Genomic DNA, 21,195 nt, shown 5'->3' with positions numbered 1-21,195 from the left:
ATTAATGTATTTCAATGAAACACCATAAGCCCTCCTACTTCTTCATAATATTGTGTTCAAAGTAAATCATTCTTACATCCCTCACACAGAGTGAGGGCAAGTGTTTTGCATGAAAAACACCTGGGCTCCTTGAGTGTACAGGGCTTTGTTCAAGGGCAGTATCCTGGGGCCTTTCAGACTTACTCTGCGTTGCTTTATGTCTTGCCAGAGCATAGAGCTGTGCCTAGAGAATTTTGCATTTAAAAAAAATAATTGAGTTTTAAAGTTTTAGATAGGCCTCTGTCTCTCAGCTTTTCAACTTGTTCCTGGCTTGAGACAGAATGATGCTGTTTGCTTGTTAGGAAAGAGTTGGGAGGAATCTTCGGTGACTGGAGAAAGATTCTTAAAAATTTTTTTTTCTTTCTGGGTAGAGTGCTTGGTTTTACTGTTTCACTGAGCAGTTACTGTTAAGTGTACAGGGCTGACCAGAGGTGGAGAATGCTGGAAGTCTGTCTGGGGCCTAGGCATTTGGGAGCCAGGACTATCAGAGATATACTGTCACTTGCACTTGCCACACCTGCATGAAATCTTCATGGTCTCTTGGCATGCAGAGTGTCATTGCTTGACCTAAGATAAAGAACTGAATTGCAGCCATTGCTGCTTCTTGATTTGTCACGAAGATGCCTACTATGCAGTTATTACCTGCTGACAGAGGAGATAGTAGGCCTTCATTAAGGGAACTGAGATAGGCATGTAATTTAGTTTGGCATCTTCTGCCCATCTAAACATAAAAAACTTTGAATTTGCCTTCTAGGATTATGTTCATGTTTAATTAAAAGGACAGTTTCATGCTATATTACAAAGAAGAGTTAAGTGGCATGGCAGCAATACTGAACTCCATGGATTTGCTGTCTTGTGACCTGTTTGTGTGTGTAGGCAGGGAGGGGGAAGTTCATTCTGAAAATTCTACCACTTTGTTAAAACTGGAATTTCTGGATGACTCCCCACATCTGGGTGCTGAAGGTTTTCCTGCTCACATGAACCCCCCTCCCTCCACCTCATCCAGAAGTCTAGCTTTCACATTTCACTCCAAAGTTTTTCTTGGCTTCCCCTCAAAGTACTTTATTTCTCTTCCGAAAAACTGCCGCAAAAGAAGTTGTGGTTTTCACCATACATGAGAGCAAGTAACTGGGCTCCTATTGCCTTGACTAAACTTAAGAAATCTGTTAAGTATAACTGATATAGCTATTGCTCCTTAAATACTGAGGACTAGTACCCCCAAAAATATGATTCTGCAAGCTGCTGCATTAAAGCTGACTAGTAGTTAAGGCTTACAACAGTACTGGACAATTTTAAAGTAACTACTAGATTCTAGGTTATTATATACACCTCAATTGAACCTCAGTGGTATTTCTCCCTCTCCTGGGAAGGTAAGCAAGGTTTTGAGGAACAAAGACCAGCCTGCTCGGCTCTAATTTTACCTGTTGCAAATGCAGCAGTACCTAACTGCTTCATAGACTCTGAGGAATTCCATTGGAACGTGACTTAATGTTCCCATTTATTTGCAATGAGGAAGCAATGTTTAACACAATGCGATCTGAAATGGAACGCGTCCTTCAGTTCACAGAGGGGTATTTTGATTTAGCACGGTATGCTGGGAAACTGGGTCGCCCAAGTGGGTGCCACCAGCCTGCCTTGTCAGCCAGGGGGAGGCCACTGAGGCCGTCTAAAATTCACATTTTGTGAGCTGCTGAGGCTCCCTTCCTCCTTGTCAGCAAACTGTGTGCAGGGGAGGGCTCACGGCTGCTGCGCTGCGCTGTGCTGCGCTGCGCTGCGCTGCGCTGCGCTGCGCTGCGCTGCGCTGCGCTGCGCTGCGCTGCGCTGCGCTGTGCTGCGCTGCCACCGCCCTCCCTGAAGTGCCCCGTGTGAGGCAGCCACTGCATGAAAGGTTCTGCCATGGGAGCAGGGGAGGAGCTGTGAAAGGCTTTCTTCGTGGCTGGGCTGTGCAGTTCTTCCCATTCCCATAGGAACCAGATTCTCCTTCCCCCAGAAGAGAAATGGTGGGTCTGTCATCTGCCTTCCCATTTCAGGTTCTTGGACGTCCTTTAAATCATGAAAGTGTAGCACTGGGAAGGACTTGGACCTGTGTTTTCTGAAGGCTGCATGGAAGTGGCTACATAATATCATAATGTCTTACCACTCCAGCAATTATTGTTTCTTGTCATGGTACCCAGCCTGCAATAAGAGGACTTTTTCCTGGTTTTCTCCATGTGGATTTAGAAGGTTTTATAGTCTTCTATATAAAACATGTCATGTTTCAGACAACTCCCATTTGGAAAGGGATCACTGACATGTTTAAAAATAAAATCTAGTTTGAAAACAAACAGAAAACCTCCACCAACAAATAAAAAGCCCCAAACACACACAGATTAAAAAAACCCCAACTGGCAACCAACCCAGAAACACTTGACCTGTAGGTCAGTGTAGACTTTCCTCGATTAACTTGCCCCCTTGCAAAAGAAGCATTCAGATTTGGGTGACAGCATTCCATCTAGCAAGTCATCGAGGCAGGCAGAGCAGAATAGTCACCTGCTGTAATGCTTCCGGTGACAAATACACTCAAGAATGTAATTTTCCCCTCTGTGTAATAGCATCACACCAGGAAATGTGGTGTTTTTCTGGGGATTATAATAAACCACATCCTTCTCTGCAGTCCTGCTGTAGCCCATTGTTTTTAAGCCTGTAATTTGTTCATCTCTGCCTCTTCTCCGTTCTCACCTCTCCAAGTGTAACACTTGCAGCTATTTTTCAGACCTACCAACATCCTTGAATTCCAGTGCTGTCCTCCCAAAAGACTTATTTGTTCTTGACTAGATGCTGTTAATGATCTTGTAAGCGCACTCCATCTTCCAGGGACTGTGAGAAAACTTTGTTTTCTTCTTCCCTCAATCCCACCCCACTCACATCCCCTTTTCAAGACCTTGACTTGACATGAAAAGGTCAGAATATGTGTCCCTGCTGTAGTTCCAGGAAGGTGAAGGTGCTGAGCCCAGCTGAGAGGGAAGCTGGAATTTGGCAATCCTGCAGCAGCGAATGGAATTGACCATTTGCTTGATATTCATGACATTTATCTCCTGCTCTGAAAGAAGCTATGGAGAACGTAGGCGCACAGCTTGTCATTTGGTTGTAATTTCACATGGCTCAGATTTGTTGTATGCCTAGTCTGTGTTGTATGGCACCACATCAAATATGTTATTAGATTTTATTTGATCCGTCAGGCAGGTTATTCTGTCAGTGAAGAAACAGAATTGTCTCCAGGCGTTGTGTTCTTGATATGCTGGTGTTCATAAGTACATTCTTAAGAAGTATACCATAAATTTAACTAATATTTCTGCAGTTGCTTCTGTGTTATTTGCACTACTTACCTTCTCAGAGTTGTCTTCTGTGCACAGTCTCTGAACCATTACCTGTTGACTTAAGTAACTTATGCAGGACGGAGGAATGCAGATACTGAAGTGTTAGCAGATCAGCTCTGAGATCTGAAGCTGCTGGGATTTTTTCCCCTCCTCAAAGTTGAAAATTTTCCCATAACAGTTTCCAGGAGCTGGGACAACAGTTACTCCATCAGTTAGGACAATATCTTTCTTTGTTGCTGGACCTGGAACCAATGAACACTACTGAATGGAATGTGGAAGAATAGAGAGCAGTTTCATTGCCCTTCTGATGCTGCTGCATGAAGTTGTTTTTCCTATTACCAGATACTTAATCACTCCACGCGTCTATGAACAGCTCTGGTTGCTAAGGTCAAAATGAGATTACTTTGTCCTTGCAGATGCATTGCTGCCCAGTCCAAGAAGCTTGCCTTTTATTTATTCCATTAGTAGCTGCTGCTTGCCTGGTGAAAGACTAGACCTGCAGAAGTGAGGATTTATGGTACTACTTTCTTAATATTATTATTAATGCCACTGAGTCCTCCTTGTCAAGATTTCTGTATTCCTTCAGCACAAGCAAGTCCATATCCACACAGAGTGTGTGCAAAAAGGCTGAACAGCTCTGCACGCTGTTTTTCATAGAATGTGCTGTGCAGAACAGCAGTTCAAAATGTGGCTGATTTGCTTAAATGTACCAGTGACTCCTGGGATTTCCAGACATCCAGTGACTAAAGAAACGAGGCACGTCTATCTAGGTTTCTCCACTGCCAATTGCCACCACTTGGAAAGATACCGTGCTTGGAAACCTGCTGTTTAGGAGACTCGGGTCTTTCTTCCTCCTTGGAAAGGGGAGAAAACATTCCTGAGCATTGTCTAAGGCATTTAGACCTGCCTAATGACAATGATAAGTGACACAGTTAAGTACCGGTTTGTCCTGTGTTAATGGGTAAAAGTTGGTATTTAGTGCCCTTTATCATATGTATTTACTGAAATTAAATTGTATGGTCTTATTTAAATGACTTGCACAACTTCGTGGTTTCACTGAACTATTTTATTATGCAAGTGAACTATTCGATTACATGTGTCAGAGTGCAAAATACCCACAATAGCATAGTGTGTCTGACAGCTGTGGGGTTTTTTCCCTGTTCTCCCTGCCCTTTTCCCTTTAGTGTGGGATGTTTTTCAGTAGAGCTGCAGTATCAGCAGAGGGATGGTTCGCTTCAAAGATACCGTGTTGCCTGCAGTCATATAGTGGTTCTGCACCAAGGTGCTCAAGAATCCAATGTTTGAACACACAGCTGTAGTTTTTTCTGGGTGTTTGAGAGAGGATGGGGTTGAAGAGGCAATGTCTTCTTGGGTTCGTGTCTAGGTCTTGATCCTTCCACAGACATGGTGCCAGTCAGCTGCTTGGCAGTGTGCTGCCTCCTTAAGAGAGTGTCTTCTGAATGTTTTTCAAAGGGCGGTTTGATTTTTCAAGTTACTCTACTGTTGTGCATGGACTCTGAAAGGCTGCACCTGCCCCACAGATTGATCTACTGACTTAGCATTAGAAAAGATGTTGTTCTATCGGCAACAAAAGAAACAAATGCATGACTTGAGGGCATTGCTAAAGCACAGAAGATTCCATTCTAACTACCATTGCTTTCCATAGTGTTACAATCATTTAAACTGTACTCTGAAGTTCTCTCTAGCTCTGGCCTTCATCTTCTATTCTCTAGTTGGAGTTGGTGAGGTAGCTAGCACGTTACAGTCCAGTATGAGGTCATGGAACTGGTGTTCAGTCTTTCAGTGTACTAAATTCTTCAGCTTCATTGAGAGTTTTTCATTTTAATGCAGAGGGCATTGCCTTTTCAACAACGTGCTTTTTCCCTTCTGGATCAAATTTGTTAGCAATTTTATGCATCCTAAGACAGGAAGAGGAAAAACTTGTGTTCTGTAGTGTTTCTGTATGCACAAGGAAACCTTAAGGGCCCTTTGTCATTTTAAGTGTGTTAGCCTCAGACATAAAAGTAGAATTATTTAATAGTTTAGGTTGGAAAGGACCTTAAATATAATCTATTTCCAACCCCCAGAATAATAAAGTGTTATGACATTGGCCTATCAAGAAAAAAGTTACATCTTACTGTCCATGATTTTTAGAGTGTTTTGTGCATAAAAGCACATATTTTTTAATATAAGCTTTATTTCATGTATTAAAGCTGTTCTCTTTTCTCCACACCCTTGTGCTCTTAAAAATGAAAAGCTGTTTTCATTTTGGTTATGGCTTCAACATTGTCCTGGGTTACTGCCAGGATTTGCTAGGATCTTATAAAGGACATGCCTTGCCTAGACAGGGTGAGCAGGACTTCACTTGTGAAAGTTGTCCTAACTGTGTCTTCTTTTTGTTGCTCATGGAAATGAGTTTGGGTTCTTGGTTGTTTTCCTCCCCAACAATGCCTGAATTGGTTAGCACGTTAGGTGTTGATTTAATCGTCTTGGCGCCGTGGGGAGCTCCATCTGGTCTGAGCTGAGTGCCAAACTGATAGACTCTCAGTGGAGCAGACATCGAGGTTTCTTCAGGCTGTCCGAACCAGAGTTTCATGTGGGTTAAGCTCTGTTTGCTGCTTTACTAAGAGTTTCTCTGTGGCTAAAAGCTTGCATGTATGGAGTGGTTGTAGGACATCCATTTAGAAACACTGTTAAAATCATTATGTTCATGAAGTCAAGGCTAAGGTTTGGAGATGAGAAGCAGGAGGGCTTAGTAGGGCAGGAAGGAGACTCAAAGGATATTCCAGGTAGTCATCAACTCATTGAAGGGACAGAAGGTCTCTTCTTGCTGTGCCTGTCTTGTGGCTGGCAGTTTGTCTGAGGGCACCAGGGAAATTCCTCTTTGTCCTGATGGTTATGTAGCCCTTAGAGGACTCAGGAATTAACCTTTACTGCAGGCCACAAGTGTCCTTGAAAGCTTTTTGGATAACTAAGTAGTCATGTTCCTGCATGCTTCCAACTTCAAGTGATTGAAGTGGAAAAGCAGATGACTACAATTTTTGGTCTTAATACTAAGATAATTAATGAAATATGTAGCAGCTAAATGCACTAAATAGCTCACTGTATAGCTGATCCTACAGTCTTTGAGGGTTGTAGTGAAGCAAGACTAGGGAGTTTAACTTTTTTTACTAGCAGATAACCACCAAGGAGAGAGAGAGAAGAAAATACATGCTGGTATGAGCTGGAATTTTGTACTCAGCCAGCATTCTGCAGGTTTTTGGTAAGGAGTAAGAAGCACCTCCTTTAAGTTCTTTAGCTTGTAAAGTGATACTTATTTTACACTTCTATGGTGTTTCAGCCAGAAGAACAAATAACTTGCTCAGCACAAAACTAAGACGATGAGCATATGTTTTCTTGAAGTGGGTAGAAAGGGATTAGAATATGATTAGGGATTTAATGTTGAGAGGGATTAAGCAACAGGTGTTTTTTAAGGTCACATCTTTGAATTGCAGACTTGCTGTTCCAAAGAATTTGATATCTGAACTTCCTCTACCTTCCTGTACTGGAAAAATTTATTGGGAAACCTTTGCTTCTTAAGGCATGGGAAGAAAACCTTGAGCATAATTCCGTGCTCCATTATGATCTCGAATGCTAGTTAGGTTTTCCAAGAACTCCTCTTACCTTCTTGCTTGTTCTTCCATCTTGCATTTAAAGAATTTTTTTAAAGGACAGTGCTTTAAAAACACAGCTTAAAAGCGGCATCACTAAGTCATCTTCTCTGGTTTAGTTCTGGGGTCCTGTGACTTGGAAAGTGTCTTCAGTCATCTTTCTTTGGGAGGATAGTCTGTCATATGGGAGCAGAAGAAAAGAAACAACTCTATTAAGATACTTGATGCCTTCATAGAATCATTTAGTTTGGAAAATATCTCTAAGAACAAGTTCAGACATTAACCTAACATTGACAGGTCCACCCATTAAACTGAAGAAGGTTGGTTAAACATTCAGTGTCTCACTGAAAAAGGAGTGCAAAGCTTTTAAATATATTTTACTAAAACTAGCTGAAGCAACTTGTTTTATTCACAATTCTGTGTTAATTGTGACATTGTTACATATGACATTTATCCTAGAGTTTAAACATACATAATTAAATTGCTGGGAACTGCTGAAGGCCGAAGCTTTGTAGTGAGTGATTCTATTCCTCTCCTTCCTCTTTTACCTCTCTTTTCTTCAGATGTGGGCCAGGCTGTCCTGGTCTCTTAACTGTGGCTTTCTGTCATGTGGCATTACCAAATTGTTGGGAAATTGTCAAGAAATCTCATCTGCCTGTACCTTACATGTTGTCTGGCCTTGTAGCATAACTGTACTACACAATCATACATATTTGGGACTTTTAGATTTGTTTTGGAATTTTTGTGTTTTTTGAGAAGTAGTATAATATTACAAGCTGTATTCAGAACAGTTGGAGATAATCCTTTCCCGATTTGCCATTTTACTGGTCCTTATGCCATTCCCTGCAAGATTAGTTTCTGCTTTTGCATCCTGATTAACTGCTAACAGACTTTTTCTAGTCATTAAACACTCTTGCCTTCTGCATTTAGTAGTAACCCCTCTCTTGCAGTGTAGTGCCATTACAGTAAATCTAGTTATGTTGTTTCTTCACTGACAGCAAGAGCTTATTGAACTCCTGCCCTGCAGAATCATTCAGTACCTGTTACTGCTGTTTTTATGTGCTGAACAGATTTTTATGAGGGAAAGAATGAACGTTTATCAGGTTAATGCTGATTGCTTTATAAGAATAATCTGCAGCCTTTTGCCTTTAAAACCTCAGATTAATTCCAGCTCTAATATAAATGGAAGTTAAATTATAAGTCTTAAATTTAATTTAGTCATTAGGGCCTTTCGTAATCCAAGGGATAGCCTGCAGGCAGCTATAATGTGTATCCACAGTAGCTCTTAGTCCAGGAGGGTTTAGGCCTGGAAAGGGTCAGGTCTAAAATACCCTCCTGTTGAACCAGAAGATCTGTCCAATCCTGTGTTGAGTAAGAAAACCTGTGGAGCAATTTGGTTAAAACAGCAGAATGAGTGCCCCAATTAAGTTTGCTGGTGTGATAACACGATTCTAATTGAGGCTTAAGTGTGTTTATTATAGAGGTTACAGGAGTGCATCAAAGCATGGAGACTCTTGTACACAAAGGACTCTGTTAACACCTAGAAGTAACTTTCAATGCATCTTAAACAATGCTTTTTGTTTTTTTCCTTAGATCAACGTTCGAGTTGTTACTATGGATGCAGAGCTGGAGTTTGCCATCCAGCCAAACACTACAGGCAAGCAGCTCTTCGACCAGGTCAGTGAAGGGTTCCTGTGGGTTCTTGTTGTTTAATTTTGGAGTATGTTTTGGACTGTAGTGTTTTCTTAAGACTGGATTCCAAACCTATCTTTCTTCTCTCTACCTCCTAATCAAACGGCCCCAATCTGAACTAAGATCTCTAAATTCCTTCACAGTAAAAGAAAAAAGCAAAAACCCTTGCAGGTATGTTATGTTCCAGTGAAACCTGTCTTCCTAGCATGTTGGATGATGAACTGTCTAAAATATTTAGACAGCATAACTAACATGTAAAAATATACCTCTTGCTTTGAAATACTGCTTAGCTCTTACATAGTTCTTAACTTTTAAGGTTGAAATGTTGCTCTTGTGCATAAAACTGTTCAGAATCAGGTCTTCAGGTGGCTGATGAGGGCGTTGGCATGACTGCATTCATTCAAATGCTGGGTTTGAGTTAGCACAGGGGTTTGAGTTTGCCAAAATACTGGAAAATCAGAAGAGTTTGTGATCTCTGTGCAACTTTTACAGACAGCATGCCTCGTAAGAAGCCCCTGTGCAGCAGGATGGAGCAGAGATTAGTGCAGGGATCCCTGCCTTCAGGGATTCCCAGGGAAGTGGAGAGCTTGAGTGGCCAAGACTCCTCCTGTACTGTTATTCTTCCTGTTAGTGCTTGAACAATATTCAGGTCTATTTGAAGATGGACCTGCAAAGATCAGATAAAGACAGCTAAAACAAACTGTGTGCTATTTGTGAAATTTTGTTATTATCAACTTAAGTAGCTTGCTGTTATAAAACTGAAGCAAGGCCTAGATTTTAGCAGAAAAAAAATTACCTACTGCTCTGCAACTCAAAAAAAAAGAAGAAGAAAAGAATTGCTTCTAACCATTTCTGCTGTAGACCTGAAAAACAAGAATTGGTCTATGCAGACTTCAGTCACACATTTTAACGTGTTCACAAACCATTATTTGTACTTCTTCCCTTGTACCCAATAACCTTGATAGCTAAGGGTGGTTGTACTTGAGTAGCTACTGCTACTCAGGTAGGCAGTATTGGCTAAACAATGTCCATTCCTTCTGGGGTATTGTTGGTGCAATTCTTGTTTCAGTGAGTTAACTAGAACTTGCTAGGCCTTATGGCAATTGTGCATTGAGAAGTATTTAAAAAGAAGATCCAGAAAAAAAAAACCCACAAACAAACAACCCACAAATCAGTTAAAAATAAACAAAATTCTAAACCCCCAACAAACTAACAGGAAAAAAGGTTTTAGTGAGTTCTTGAAAGGAATGAAAGAAGGAAATCAAATACTAAGCGCTGCAGAGCTTCACAGTACAAAGCTGAGTAGTCCAGCTTGTATTTAGCATTAAATCTAACTTTAATTCCTTTTGATTACTACTGATGTGGGATAAACATCAAGTATTCATTGAACACAGAGGCCAAGGGTTCAATTCCCATATGGTTCATTCATCTTAGAGTTGAGCTTGATGATCCTTGTTGGTCCCTTCCCTCAGAATATTTTATGATTCTGTGGCTGGAGATTTGCTGAAGTGCATTTGAAACCTGTATTTTTATGTAAACAGTAACTGCAGCTTGATCTTCCAGAGGAGAGTCACCAAGTTGATTAGGGAGATGGATCGCCTCTGCTATGAGGAAAGGCTGAGAATTGGGATTATTCAGCCTGGAGAAGAGAAGGCTTTGGGGTGACCTAACTGCAGCCTTCCAGTGCCTGAAAGGAGCCCTAAAAAACGTTGGAGAGAGACTATTTACAAGGGCATATTGTGACAGGGCAAGAGGGAATGGATTCAAACTGAAGGAAGCATCTTTAGATTAGATATAAGGAAGAAATTCTTTACTGTGCTGGTGGTGAGGCACTGGAACAGGCTATCCAGAGAAGCTGTGGATGCCCTAACCCTGGAAGTGTTTAAGGCCTGCTTGGATGGAACTCTGAGCAATCTGGTCTAGTGTAAGGTGTCCCTGTGCATGGCAGGAGGTGGAACTAGATGCTCTTTAAGGTCCCTTCCAACCCAGGCCATTCTATGATTCTATGATTCCATTCATGCTGATCACCATGGCATCAGAGTAACTTCTTCCCCTGGCCCTTTCATGTTGATCCAAAACAGAGAAATTGGGTTTTATCTCCATCAGTATGAAAATCCAAATTACTGAAAGCCAGGTTTTAAAAAGCAATGCTTTAGGTTAGACTCTAAGTATGTCCTTATGACAAGCATTCAACAAGTACTTCCCTCCTCCATATATATTAACTAATGCTTAGATCTGTTCAGAGTCAGGGTTGTCTCTCTGGCAGAAGGGAAACCATTTTCTCTGCTTTCTGCTGATAAGTTCAAAATCCTGAGAACATGGAAAAGGCAGGATGTTTCAGATTCCAGATACTTCTATTTTAGCTTGCTGTCTGGATTCTTAGGGATTTCTGAAGAATGATTAGTGCACTATTGGGATAGACCTACACCTCGTGGAGATTTGCTCCTTTACATCCTATGGCATGTGATTGGAAATTCTTATCCATATTTCATACCTTGTTGGAGGATACTTCAGCATATCAAGGGAAGGCTGAGGTAGAACTGAGCAGCACAAAACCAGAAAAGGTGAAGACCATGCATTCTCTCCTCAGTTCTGTTGAGCAAGCCTTTCACTAGGCCCTTATCTCGGGTGGAGTTTACACTCAGATAAAGCCTGTGGAGGCAACAGGTTTTCACAGGTATGGGGAGTGGCCCAGCTGGAACTGCAGAACCACCGTGGGGGTTTTGAAGAGCCAAGCTATTTTTAAAAACTACAAGGTGACTTATTGGCTTGGTTGTCAAAAACCAGAGCTAGGCTTTGCTAGATGTCTGTATCCTGCATGTAAGGTGTTCTATAGCTCCTTTTACAGGAGAGGGTAAATAAGGAAACCTGTGAATATTAAGTTCCTCTCCACCCAAGCCAGTCCTGTGCAGTTTATGCTGCAGTGAGGTCGGAGGCATCCCAAGGACCAGCCCAGTGGGCTCTGCTGCTGGCTGGAGTATCTCCCAGGTGGCCGTGTGCCCTCCTGACCACGTGTAAAAGAAATTCAAATGGAGGAGGGTGTAACTGGCATTCTCTGGGAGTGAATGCATAACTGCATGGAATGGGAAGACTCAAGATTTGCGGCTTCATGCATTTGAGGAAGCAGAGGAGGTGTCTTTCATCTTGTATATAATGCCTTGTTTCTTATTTCTTCCTTGTTTTGCCGTGGAGGAAGTTTACAGAGCATTTCCCAGTACAGGCCAAAACCTTCTTTGTTCCTTGTATTGAAACTCAAACAGTCAAATTATGAAGTTTAGCTTAATACTTTATCCTTCCTTGCTTTTAGGTTTGGGAAGAATTTGAGGGGTCATGATTTCTGAAAACTTTCTAACTCTATTTATAGGAAGTGTACTTTTTCTCTTGTAAGAGACATTCAGAGATAATGACCTGATTACTGCTTGATTTATGTAACTTTTTATTTTAACAAAGTTGCAACATTCTTTTGTGCAACAGGAAGTACCACACTCAACATACCCCTGGTTTCCTGTTAAACTTCACAAAAATACATCCAGCTGTCAGAAAACTGGTCTCCCATGATGAAACAAGTCGCTGTGAGGGAGGAGGGAAAAGGAATTTTAGTCAAGTAAAAGCTGAATTATTTACAGAGCCCAGCTCTTTTTTTAAAAGAACGTGGTGGGAGCTTGGGTTTTTTTGTTTGTTTGGATTGGTGGGTTTTATTGTCTTTGTGATAAACTCTAGTTAGTCTTAGCTAACATGACATTGTTTCTCTCAAGTCTGCTCTCCAGCCAGAGTGTCTCCAGCAATACCTTAAATGTGGAGGTGAAACAGATCCTTGGTTGAGATCTTAGACTTGCTTGAAGCACATGTAACTACACATTCCCAAGTCTGTCACACTTCCCTAACTCACTCAGTGGCTTTTAACTCTTCTTGCCTTCTACTCAGTTGAGCTCCCTGTAGTGATGCCTACATCACTTTTTGTGGGGCTACTCTGCAAATAACATAACAGAAGTGATGCACCTGTGAACGTGGTTGATCTTTGCAGATTTTGGCTGTGTCTAGAGCTTTACAGGTACATCAGCTGGCAGCCAAGCACTTGGCTATAAGAACAAGCTCTCAAGAGTAGGTGAAGGTCAGGGACTTGTTGACTCTGTCCTCCACTGAGGCAATGTAACATGTCCAAACAGGACTGCTTTTCTAGTAAGGGCACCACCCAGTCAATGGATGGTGTTTCTGTGTCTTTCAGCTGGTTAGTATTTACAATATATGAAATGAAACTTGTCCTAATGTGGAGGCATCAATGTATTCTTGTCCTTCATAAACTCAGCCTTTTGGGGGGTTTAAAGAAATAATAACCTTGACTGAGAATACTTGCATCTTGTTTTAATTCTCAGAGCCTCACAGCAGCAGTATAAAGCACCTCTCAGTTGCTTCCTCCAGAAGGAATAGTCTCTGGTGACTGGCAGACAAGGTCACTTGAGCCATTTTATTACTGCTAACTAGCTGTAATTAGTACTAATACCATTAGAGACCATCCCACCAAAAACTTCGGTGACATAACTCATCTGCTTCACTAAGTACAATTTTAAGATGAGTCAGTAGATAAAAGCAAGCAGAAGCCCCACCTGCTGCCAGTGTGTCAGTCTAGCAGTTGGTGGCCTGTCACTCGCTGTTTGTCTCACCTGCTTTCCCCAAGATCATCATCTTCTCAAAACTGGGTGGGACAAGTATCTCAGCCTGTGCTGTCATCATCATCTACAATGCAGCTGTATATCCTTGTCTGCAACGTGAAATTAAGAGATGAGTAGGTTTAGGCTCTTGCCTGCACCATCACAGGTGATGTGGGACTCGAAAGGATACCTGGGCCTCAAGTGAAGTTTTTCCTGCAATAGCTTTTTCTTTTTTACCTTTCTGTTGCAGGTGGTTAAAACCATAGGTTTGCGAGAAGTGTGGTACTTTGGTCTTCAGTATGTGGACAACAAAGGATTCCAAACTTGGCTGAAGCTTGATAAAAAGGTAACAGACTTTGGGCTAATTGCTGGCCAAAGGTTAAAGCTTGTATGTTTCCTGATGTGTTATTGGCTGCACCTTCATACACCTTGTGCCTGCTGTTGATTGTGCCCTAATTTTCATAATTCCAGGATTGTTTTTAGAGATAACATTGTGATCTCCATGGGTGAGGTGTGACATGGTAGAAGCCCTTTCACTCTCTGAGTTGCAGGAAGCATTTGCCACGTGTGCAGCAGCACCTGGATACTGTGCTTTGTTGGGAGGAAGCAGCTGCACTTTCTGTGGCTGGAGGAGCACTTGGCTGGCATGGGCTTAGGCCCTGCCTGTGCAGGATCAGTTGTGTCCTAATTGGAGAAGAGGCTCTTCCAAGCAGGGCAGCCAAGTGCTGATGCCTCTGGTGTGCTCCTGTCTTTGTGTTCCCAGCTCTTATGGGCTGCTTTCCTTGGTGGGGCAGTCGCTGACACACCTGTTTAATGTCAGGGGGCTGTTCTCTGTCAAACACACACAGTACTGGGTGGGTTTGCCATCTGATACAGCACAGTAAATCATTCTCCAGTGACCAGTGTTTGCTGTACAAACAGGATTTAACTGGCTTAGTTGGAGAACATAATGCATCTCCCCCATGTTCTCTCGTATCAGTAAGCAGCCAGAATTAAGGAATTCCACTAAAGAGTTGCCAGTCACCTCTTATGGCAAATGCCCCAAATTCTTTTTTCTGTCTTAAAGCACTCTATTCTATTGTTTGCAAAAAAAACCACCTGCTCAGTTGTGGTGTCACCTCTGTCCTCAGGTTTCTGCTCAAGAAATCAGAAAGGAGAATCCCCTCCAGTTCAGATTCCGTGCCAAGTTCTTCCCAGAGGATGTGTCTGAAGAGCTGATTCAGGACATCACGCAGAAGCTGTTCTTCCTGCAGGTGAAGGAAGGGATCCTCAGTGATGAGATCTACTGTCCTCCTGAAACAGCAGTACTTCTTGGTTCCTATGCTGTGCAGGCCAAATTTGGAGATTACAACAAAGAGGTGCACAAGCCTGGATACCTCAATTCAGAGCGTCTGATCCCCCAAAGGTGAACGAATTGGCTGATGCAGTCTCTTTTTTAATTTTTTTGTTTGAATTCTATTTAAATGCAAAGAGTTTCATTTAAAAGTATCTTTGGTTTTGTTTTTTTTTTTTTTTAATTGAATTGCATATAATTGGGTTTTTCCCTTATTTCACTTCTATCTGTCATATTTCAGTATATTTTTGCTTCTCCTTGTGTTGGTTAGAGAGGAAATATAGTTTTGTATTCAGATTTTATTTCTTAAAAACTGCTGCCATGCTGGTAACTGTGGCAGTATGAATGTTTCTTCTTTAAGAAGAAAAGAGCAGCATTAAGTCAAGAATATGTCGTTCTTGAAGAAGGTTGGGTTGTGTGTTCTTAATCCTAAAGTACAGTCCTAAAAAGCTTGTATGTGGAAAGCATGTCTTGTGGCTTCACAGTCCATCCTCACTCAGGATCAGTGGATGTTATCAGAACAATGCCTTCTGTTTACCCTTCCTGATGACACTGCAGCAATGTCTGATGCCAGGGATTGCACCAACTTTTGCTTTGCTCTAATCCCCTGGTGTCTACAGTATGTGTGTGATTCGTTTGCAGAGTTTTGCTTATACCTCTCATGTGTCTGGGCAGTGACCAGAAAGGCTTTGCAGAGGGTTTTTGCCCATTCTGCATTGCCCTGCTTCACAGAGAACATCTTTGGGCTGAGTAGGGTTTTCCTTTTGGCTACAGTAAAGCTTGCACCAGGGTGAGAGCAAAGATCACCATCAGTGGATTCTGCAGAACCTCTAATCTTGCTGATATGTGTTTCCTTGTGTAGGGTGATGGACCAGCATAAACTCTCCAGAGAGCAGTGGGAGGAGCGGATCCAGGTGTGGCACGCTGAGCACAGTGGCATGCTCAAGTGAGTGTTTTGTGTTGGTCCTTGGGCTGATCACCCTGCTGCTTGTTTGGTTACCTTAAGTTTGCATTTCTACAGCATGGTTTTGTTAGTCTGGGTTTAGACTCTTGAGTTGCCTGTGTGAGTGATACACACTGCTCCTGGTGTGTATTTTTTAGTTCAGTATTGGGTCACATGGTAAAGCACAGTAGTATATTTTGTGCTGGTGCTGAGAACAGTGTGGCTTCCAGAAGATCTTGGACCTGTGCACATTGGATTAGTGACAGCTTTGAGTGGGGAAAAGAGTAAAGGTGCTGTCAAACCTTACAGTCACTGAAGGATTTGCATTGACAGATGGGGAAAGCTCAGATCCTATACCTTTCCTACTCATTGTACCCTGAGACAAGGATGAGTGCTGAGGGAGGTGAATGTTGCTGATTTTCTGCCTGGAAGTACTAGGGATTGGTATATGGAAATATTCTCTGTGTGTGCTGGTAGAGATGCTCTCATAACTTCTAAAGTGAATCCTAATGGTGCATGTTCAGTTTTAACTTCTGAGTTTCAAGTGAGGTTTCGGAAATTTTTTTCTTCTGAGCTGTTTGTGTTTTCTGAGCTAAAGCTGATGTTGGTTTCTCATTTATCTGTTTTTTTTTCTTGTCTCAATCAGAGAGAATGCCATGCTGGAATACCTGAAGATTGCCCAAGACCTGGAGATGTATGGAATCAACTACTTTGAAATCAAGAATAAGAAAGGAACTGATCTTTGGTTGGGAGTCGATGCCTTGGGGCTCAACATCTATGAAAAGGATGATAAGTAAGTCTTTTGTTTTTGCCTCTGATCTTCCAAAGAGGGTTGGTATGGCATATTTCTCATTTACAGGAATGCTTGTGGTCCAATTTTGGATCAGTAGGTGAAGCTGGGAAATGGGCTTTCGCATCCCCTGTGCTTTCATGTCTTTCCTGAGCTGCTAACTCTACCTGCTGTTCAAAGAGAGAAGTCAGTTGTACAATGCTCATAATTGTGCGCAGTGCTGGGGCTGAATCCTGAACTGAGGCGTTCACCTGGCTTTTCCTTGAGTCAGGTCACCAGGTTTGCCATCAGTGGCCACAACGAGAACCTGGCTAGGTGAAGGCATCTGCAGACACCTAAGGAAACTCCTGTCCTGAAGTTAATGATGAATGTGTGTGCAGCTGCCCGGTTCTGAAAAAGGCAGATTATGGGGTGGACACAAAAGCAAAGCTGGGTGACACCCAGAGCCCAGGGAGAGGCTAACCTATATAGTTACTGTGAACAAGGAATGAAATGAGGGCTTGCTGAAGTACACACAGTTTTAATCAGCCCTTCTGGTAAAGGCAGAGCCATTATTAATTGGATAGTAGGTGGGAAATGATAGACTACATCTATAAATAAACATAATAAGAAGGTGAGAACAGCTGTGTCTAAGCCTGCTAGTCTCTTCTAATACTCTGCACTGAAGGATTGAAGGGAGTTAAAAATATCTATTTTTTAGATGGAGCATTGCTGTCTAGACTGCTTTCTTTTCCTCTCCCCTATGTTTCCCATCTTTGTTTTGTGTCACTAATCTGTAACAGACTATCATTGAAATACAGAATGGATTTCACCTGTTCTACATCTTTGCCTCCAAAAAGGTTTGAATGCAACCCAAATATTAATTGGAACTCTCTGCATCTTCTGTTGATAAGGCAAAGAGAAAGGCAGTCTTTTCTGCAATGCTAATATGTGCTGTCACCCAGAAAACAAGGAGTGTCACTTGAAAGAGAAGTAGTTTCGCTCATGTAATACTTCAGTCCTGAATGACTGGTCTTGCTATGTAACCATGGTCACACAAACAGGTTTTTCGAGCTGCAGAAATCAGTGTAGCCATTGACTGTGGAGGCCTATCGAGAGCGTTTGCAAAACAAATACAGTGCTGGAATAAACTGCTTATTTCTGCTGTGACTCTTGCCACTATATAATTAAGTCTTTCCAACAGATGTGGGGACTAGAAATAGTAATGTGTATGGCACCTCTGGTTTGTAGGTGTAAAGTTTGGGGACTGAGGGCAAAGATGAAGAAGCAGAGATTTCATTGTTGGAGTGTAACACGAGGAAAATGAGGCTGTGCTGTAGGTGTGTGAGCCTCTAGACTGCAGTGCATGTCAATGTCCTGTTTCTGGGTATATTCAGGCTTTTTCTTCCCCTGCATTAAAGGGAAGAATCTGCAGTAGAACTTACTTAATGAGTGAATTATTTTAGTTGTCTGTCAGACTGTATTATCTAGGATTTAAGCACTTGTACTAATGTGATGGAGGCTGGAGTAATTAGTTGATCTTAGTCTAATCAAATAATTTTCTTTACAGTTCTTAATGTTACACACACACACACACACACACACACACACTGTTCATAATCTTGCAGTTGAGTTAGAGATTAGGGAGTGGATAGTTCTGAAGAGGGTGAATTTTATTCTTGATGTCTGAATTTAAATGAAGCAAGGTTGGTTGTTTTTTTTTTTTTTTGTGCTTGGACCCAGCAAAATCTTTTGATGTAGTAGCTTTCTATCTCTTTGACAATGAGGGAAATTCCTCCCAAAATTGCACTTTTTTTCTTTAATCAATGTGCTCCACAGAATTCTTACAGAATTTGAGTGGTCCACTGTGATGATAAATATTTCTGTAAGTGCTAAACATGAAATAATTGTGTCTTCAAATAATTTGCAAGAATAATTGTGACAGAGACACATATGTTGGAGGGGTTAGAGAATAACTAGAAGATTGCTTGTTGTCATTATTTTTTATGTAAGACACAATTATTATAGTTCTTAATCATAAACAGCTATCTCTAGAGAATATACCATCCCTTGCTAAGAGAAAAATAATAATGTGATATTAAATATTTAAAAAAAATATTTGGTTGGGCTAATTAAAGGACTTTATTATAGTCACATGCACAAGTCCTTGTGATGTTAGAACTTGCTGCAGAGCTGATCAGGTGTGTGAAGGTGAAGTATTGGAATAGCTCAGAAACATTTGATCTCATGACAAACTTTTTATATGCAAGACTCTGGAGAAATTAGGGCAGAGGAAAATATCAAGTGTTTAGTGAGTCATATAGAAAAATTCCAAACGAACCAGCAGACCTGGACTCATCAGCGGCGAGGAAGAGCTGGGAGTCTGAATCCTGCCCTTTGCTTCATAGGGGAGCTTTCCACTGGTGGGAGCCACGTGGCACAGCTCATGGCATGAGCAGCGAGTGGAGTTCCGCTGGGTGACTCATGGGATGGGCTCAAAGAGCAGCTTGTATGGAAGCAGAGAACAGGGCCTTTGTTACCAACCTTGCCTGTCATCTAGGGGAGGAGATTTCTGAAGGGAGGGTGTCAAAGGATGGAGCCAGGCTCCTCTCAGTGCTGCCTAGCAATGGGGCAAGGAGAGGCTCTGGTGCACAGGGAGTTCCACCTGAATGTGAGGAAGAACTTCTGTGTTGTGCACAAGAAGTTCTTCCTCGCATTCTGCTCGTGTACAGGTGACCATGCACTGGAACAGATTGCCCAGAGAGGCTGTAGAGTCTCCCTGCCTGGAGGTATCCAGGATGCATTCCTGTGCCATGTGCTCTGGGATGACCTGCTAGAGCAGGGAGGTTGGGCCAGATAATCCACTGTGGTCCCTTCCAACATGACCCATTCTGTGAAATAAAAGAAAATAAATCTTCTCCTACCAGTGGTGCCTGCCCAGCACTTCAGAGAAGGCAGCAGGGAGGTGACTGGGCTAGCTGTACCACAGCAGGGTGGGTTTGCCTGTGGGTGCTGTAATGTGTGGGGAGCAGCTCAGTTACTTTGGCTCATGCCTCCCATGATGTGTGAGAGGTCTGTGCAGGGAAGCACTGCACGTAAATTCTGCATGCTGTGGATTTTGGGACCAGAGTTAAAAGAAATAAGCTTAGAAGCAGCTGATCATGTGGCTTCAGCAGAGTCCATTCCTATTTACATAGCCAAAGGTCAGTAGGGTGGTGAGAATGAGAAGAGACTCACTAAGAGAGGTTACTGGGCTTCTTTTCCTACTCCCTGTGGTATTCTGGTTCAATTACTGTCTTCTCTCTTTTGGGAAAGCTTTGTGAAGCATTGCATTCCACCAAGTCTGTGTGTTGGAAGCAATATGGGGGAAAAATGTTTATTGCATCATCCCTTAAAACAAGTTTTTCTTCTTTCCAGACTAACCCCAAAGATTGGGTTCCCCTGGAGCGAAATCAGAAACATCTCTTTCAATGACAAGAAGTTTGTTATAAAGCCCATTGACAAGAAGGCACCAGTAAGTATGTCCAGAAGGGACTCCTGGATACTGCATATGAAAAACTGATAGTGTTTCATCTCAAAATAAAGTAGTCTTGGGAGAGGAGGAAGCCACAGATATTCTAGATGCAAAATAAGCATTTGTATTTAGAGTGTATTCAGAGCTGCTGTTTTTTCTGTGCAGCATAAATGAAGGGCTGATAGTGATAGCTAATGTGGAAAAAGATAAGGATTTTACAACTGCAGAGTCCTTTTTTGTAGCAAACTGGGTAACTTCATGCTCAAATTTGAGATTCTCTGCTAGTTTGCTAGTTCTGTGAGGCCTCTCTGCATATCTTTCAGTGCGTGCAAGCTGCTGGGTAAATTTTATTTTTGTTTTTTTGTTTAAAAATATCCATACATTAAAAAAATTACAGAAGTAGTTCAAATGCTACTGCAAAACCACATGGGTATATACAGCTTCCCATCCATCACTGCCCACTTCCACACTTCTGACTGAGTAAAATGTGGTGTTCATTGGCTTTCTTGAACACCAAGGTAAATTTCAGGGATATGGCTTTGGTGGGGAGCTGAAATGTAGCTACCTGTGAATGTTGCTTTTCAATACTTAAAAGTATGTTTTCAGAGTTATTTTAGTGAGGAATTAGAAACTTACTTTGACCTGTTGAGAACGTAAGGTGGAATAACTGGTATGGGTGGATGTCATTGTGTCAGTCTTGTGAAATTATTGGAGTAGTTGAGAAAGATCTCCTCTGCTCTTCCCCCACCCCAGTACTTGGCCTTGGTGGATAAGTGCAGCCCAGACAAATAATAAGCAGCCTGGCTTTGGCAAAGGATGATGGCTTATAAATATCTCTAACAGCAAAAGATCCTCCCAGTAATTTAAAGGATACTAATGCACTGTGTGCTGCAGGGATTTCTTCCATCCTCCAGATAAGAACCTGGGGGAGAGGAGCTATTTTCTGTAATGCTGTTAGTGAAAACAACAGAACTCCCCAGAGATAGAAAGCTGGACTGTCAGGCATGCTTTTCTCAATAGAAGAGCCTCTTGCATGTGTTGTACATAATTACAAAACACAGATCACACCTTGCCACCCACTCCCCAAAGAGTAAATCTGAGTTTGAGATAGAAGGCTTGCAAAAGGCTGGTACAGAAAGGTGTTAGCATTGAAAACCTCAGTTATGTTTCCTCTTTCCCTGTCAATTATTATTTTCCCTCTGGCTGATGGTATGTTTAAAGCTATGCCTAAAATAAGAATTTACCTGGGC

At 41.9% G+C, this 21,195-nt stretch overlaps 1 protein-coding gene across 1 annotated transcript in view; it reads left to right on the top strand.

Annotated features, from left to right (window-relative positions):
* The window catches only part of EZR (ezrin), a 37,374-nt gene that overhangs the window by 8,981 nt on the left and 7,198 nt on the right, over positions 1 to 21,195 (top strand). Inside the window, exons 2-7 of the mRNA XM_063151376.1 lie at positions 8,639 to 8,722; positions 13,637 to 13,732; positions 14,517 to 14,791; positions 15,582 to 15,665; positions 16,309 to 16,455; positions 19,849 to 19,945. Of these exons, the coding sequence (XP_063007446.1) occupies positions 8,639 to 8,722; positions 13,637 to 13,732; positions 14,517 to 14,791; positions 15,582 to 15,665; positions 16,309 to 16,455; positions 19,849 to 19,945 (783 nt within the window). The remainder of the gene's footprint in view (positions 1 to 8,638; positions 8,723 to 13,636; positions 13,733 to 14,516; positions 14,792 to 15,581; positions 15,666 to 16,308; positions 16,456 to 19,848; positions 19,946 to 21,195) is intronic.

The sequence above is a fragment of the Melospiza melodia genome, chromosome 3, assembly GCF_035770615.1.
Source record: "Melospiza melodia melodia isolate bMelMel2 chromosome 3, bMelMel2.pri, whole genome shotgun sequence".
NCBI lineage: Eukaryota > Metazoa > Chordata > Aves > Passeriformes > Passerellidae > Melospiza > Melospiza melodia.
Note: the sequence above shows the minus strand (reverse complement) of the source record. Positions and strands in the feature narration are given on the sequence as shown.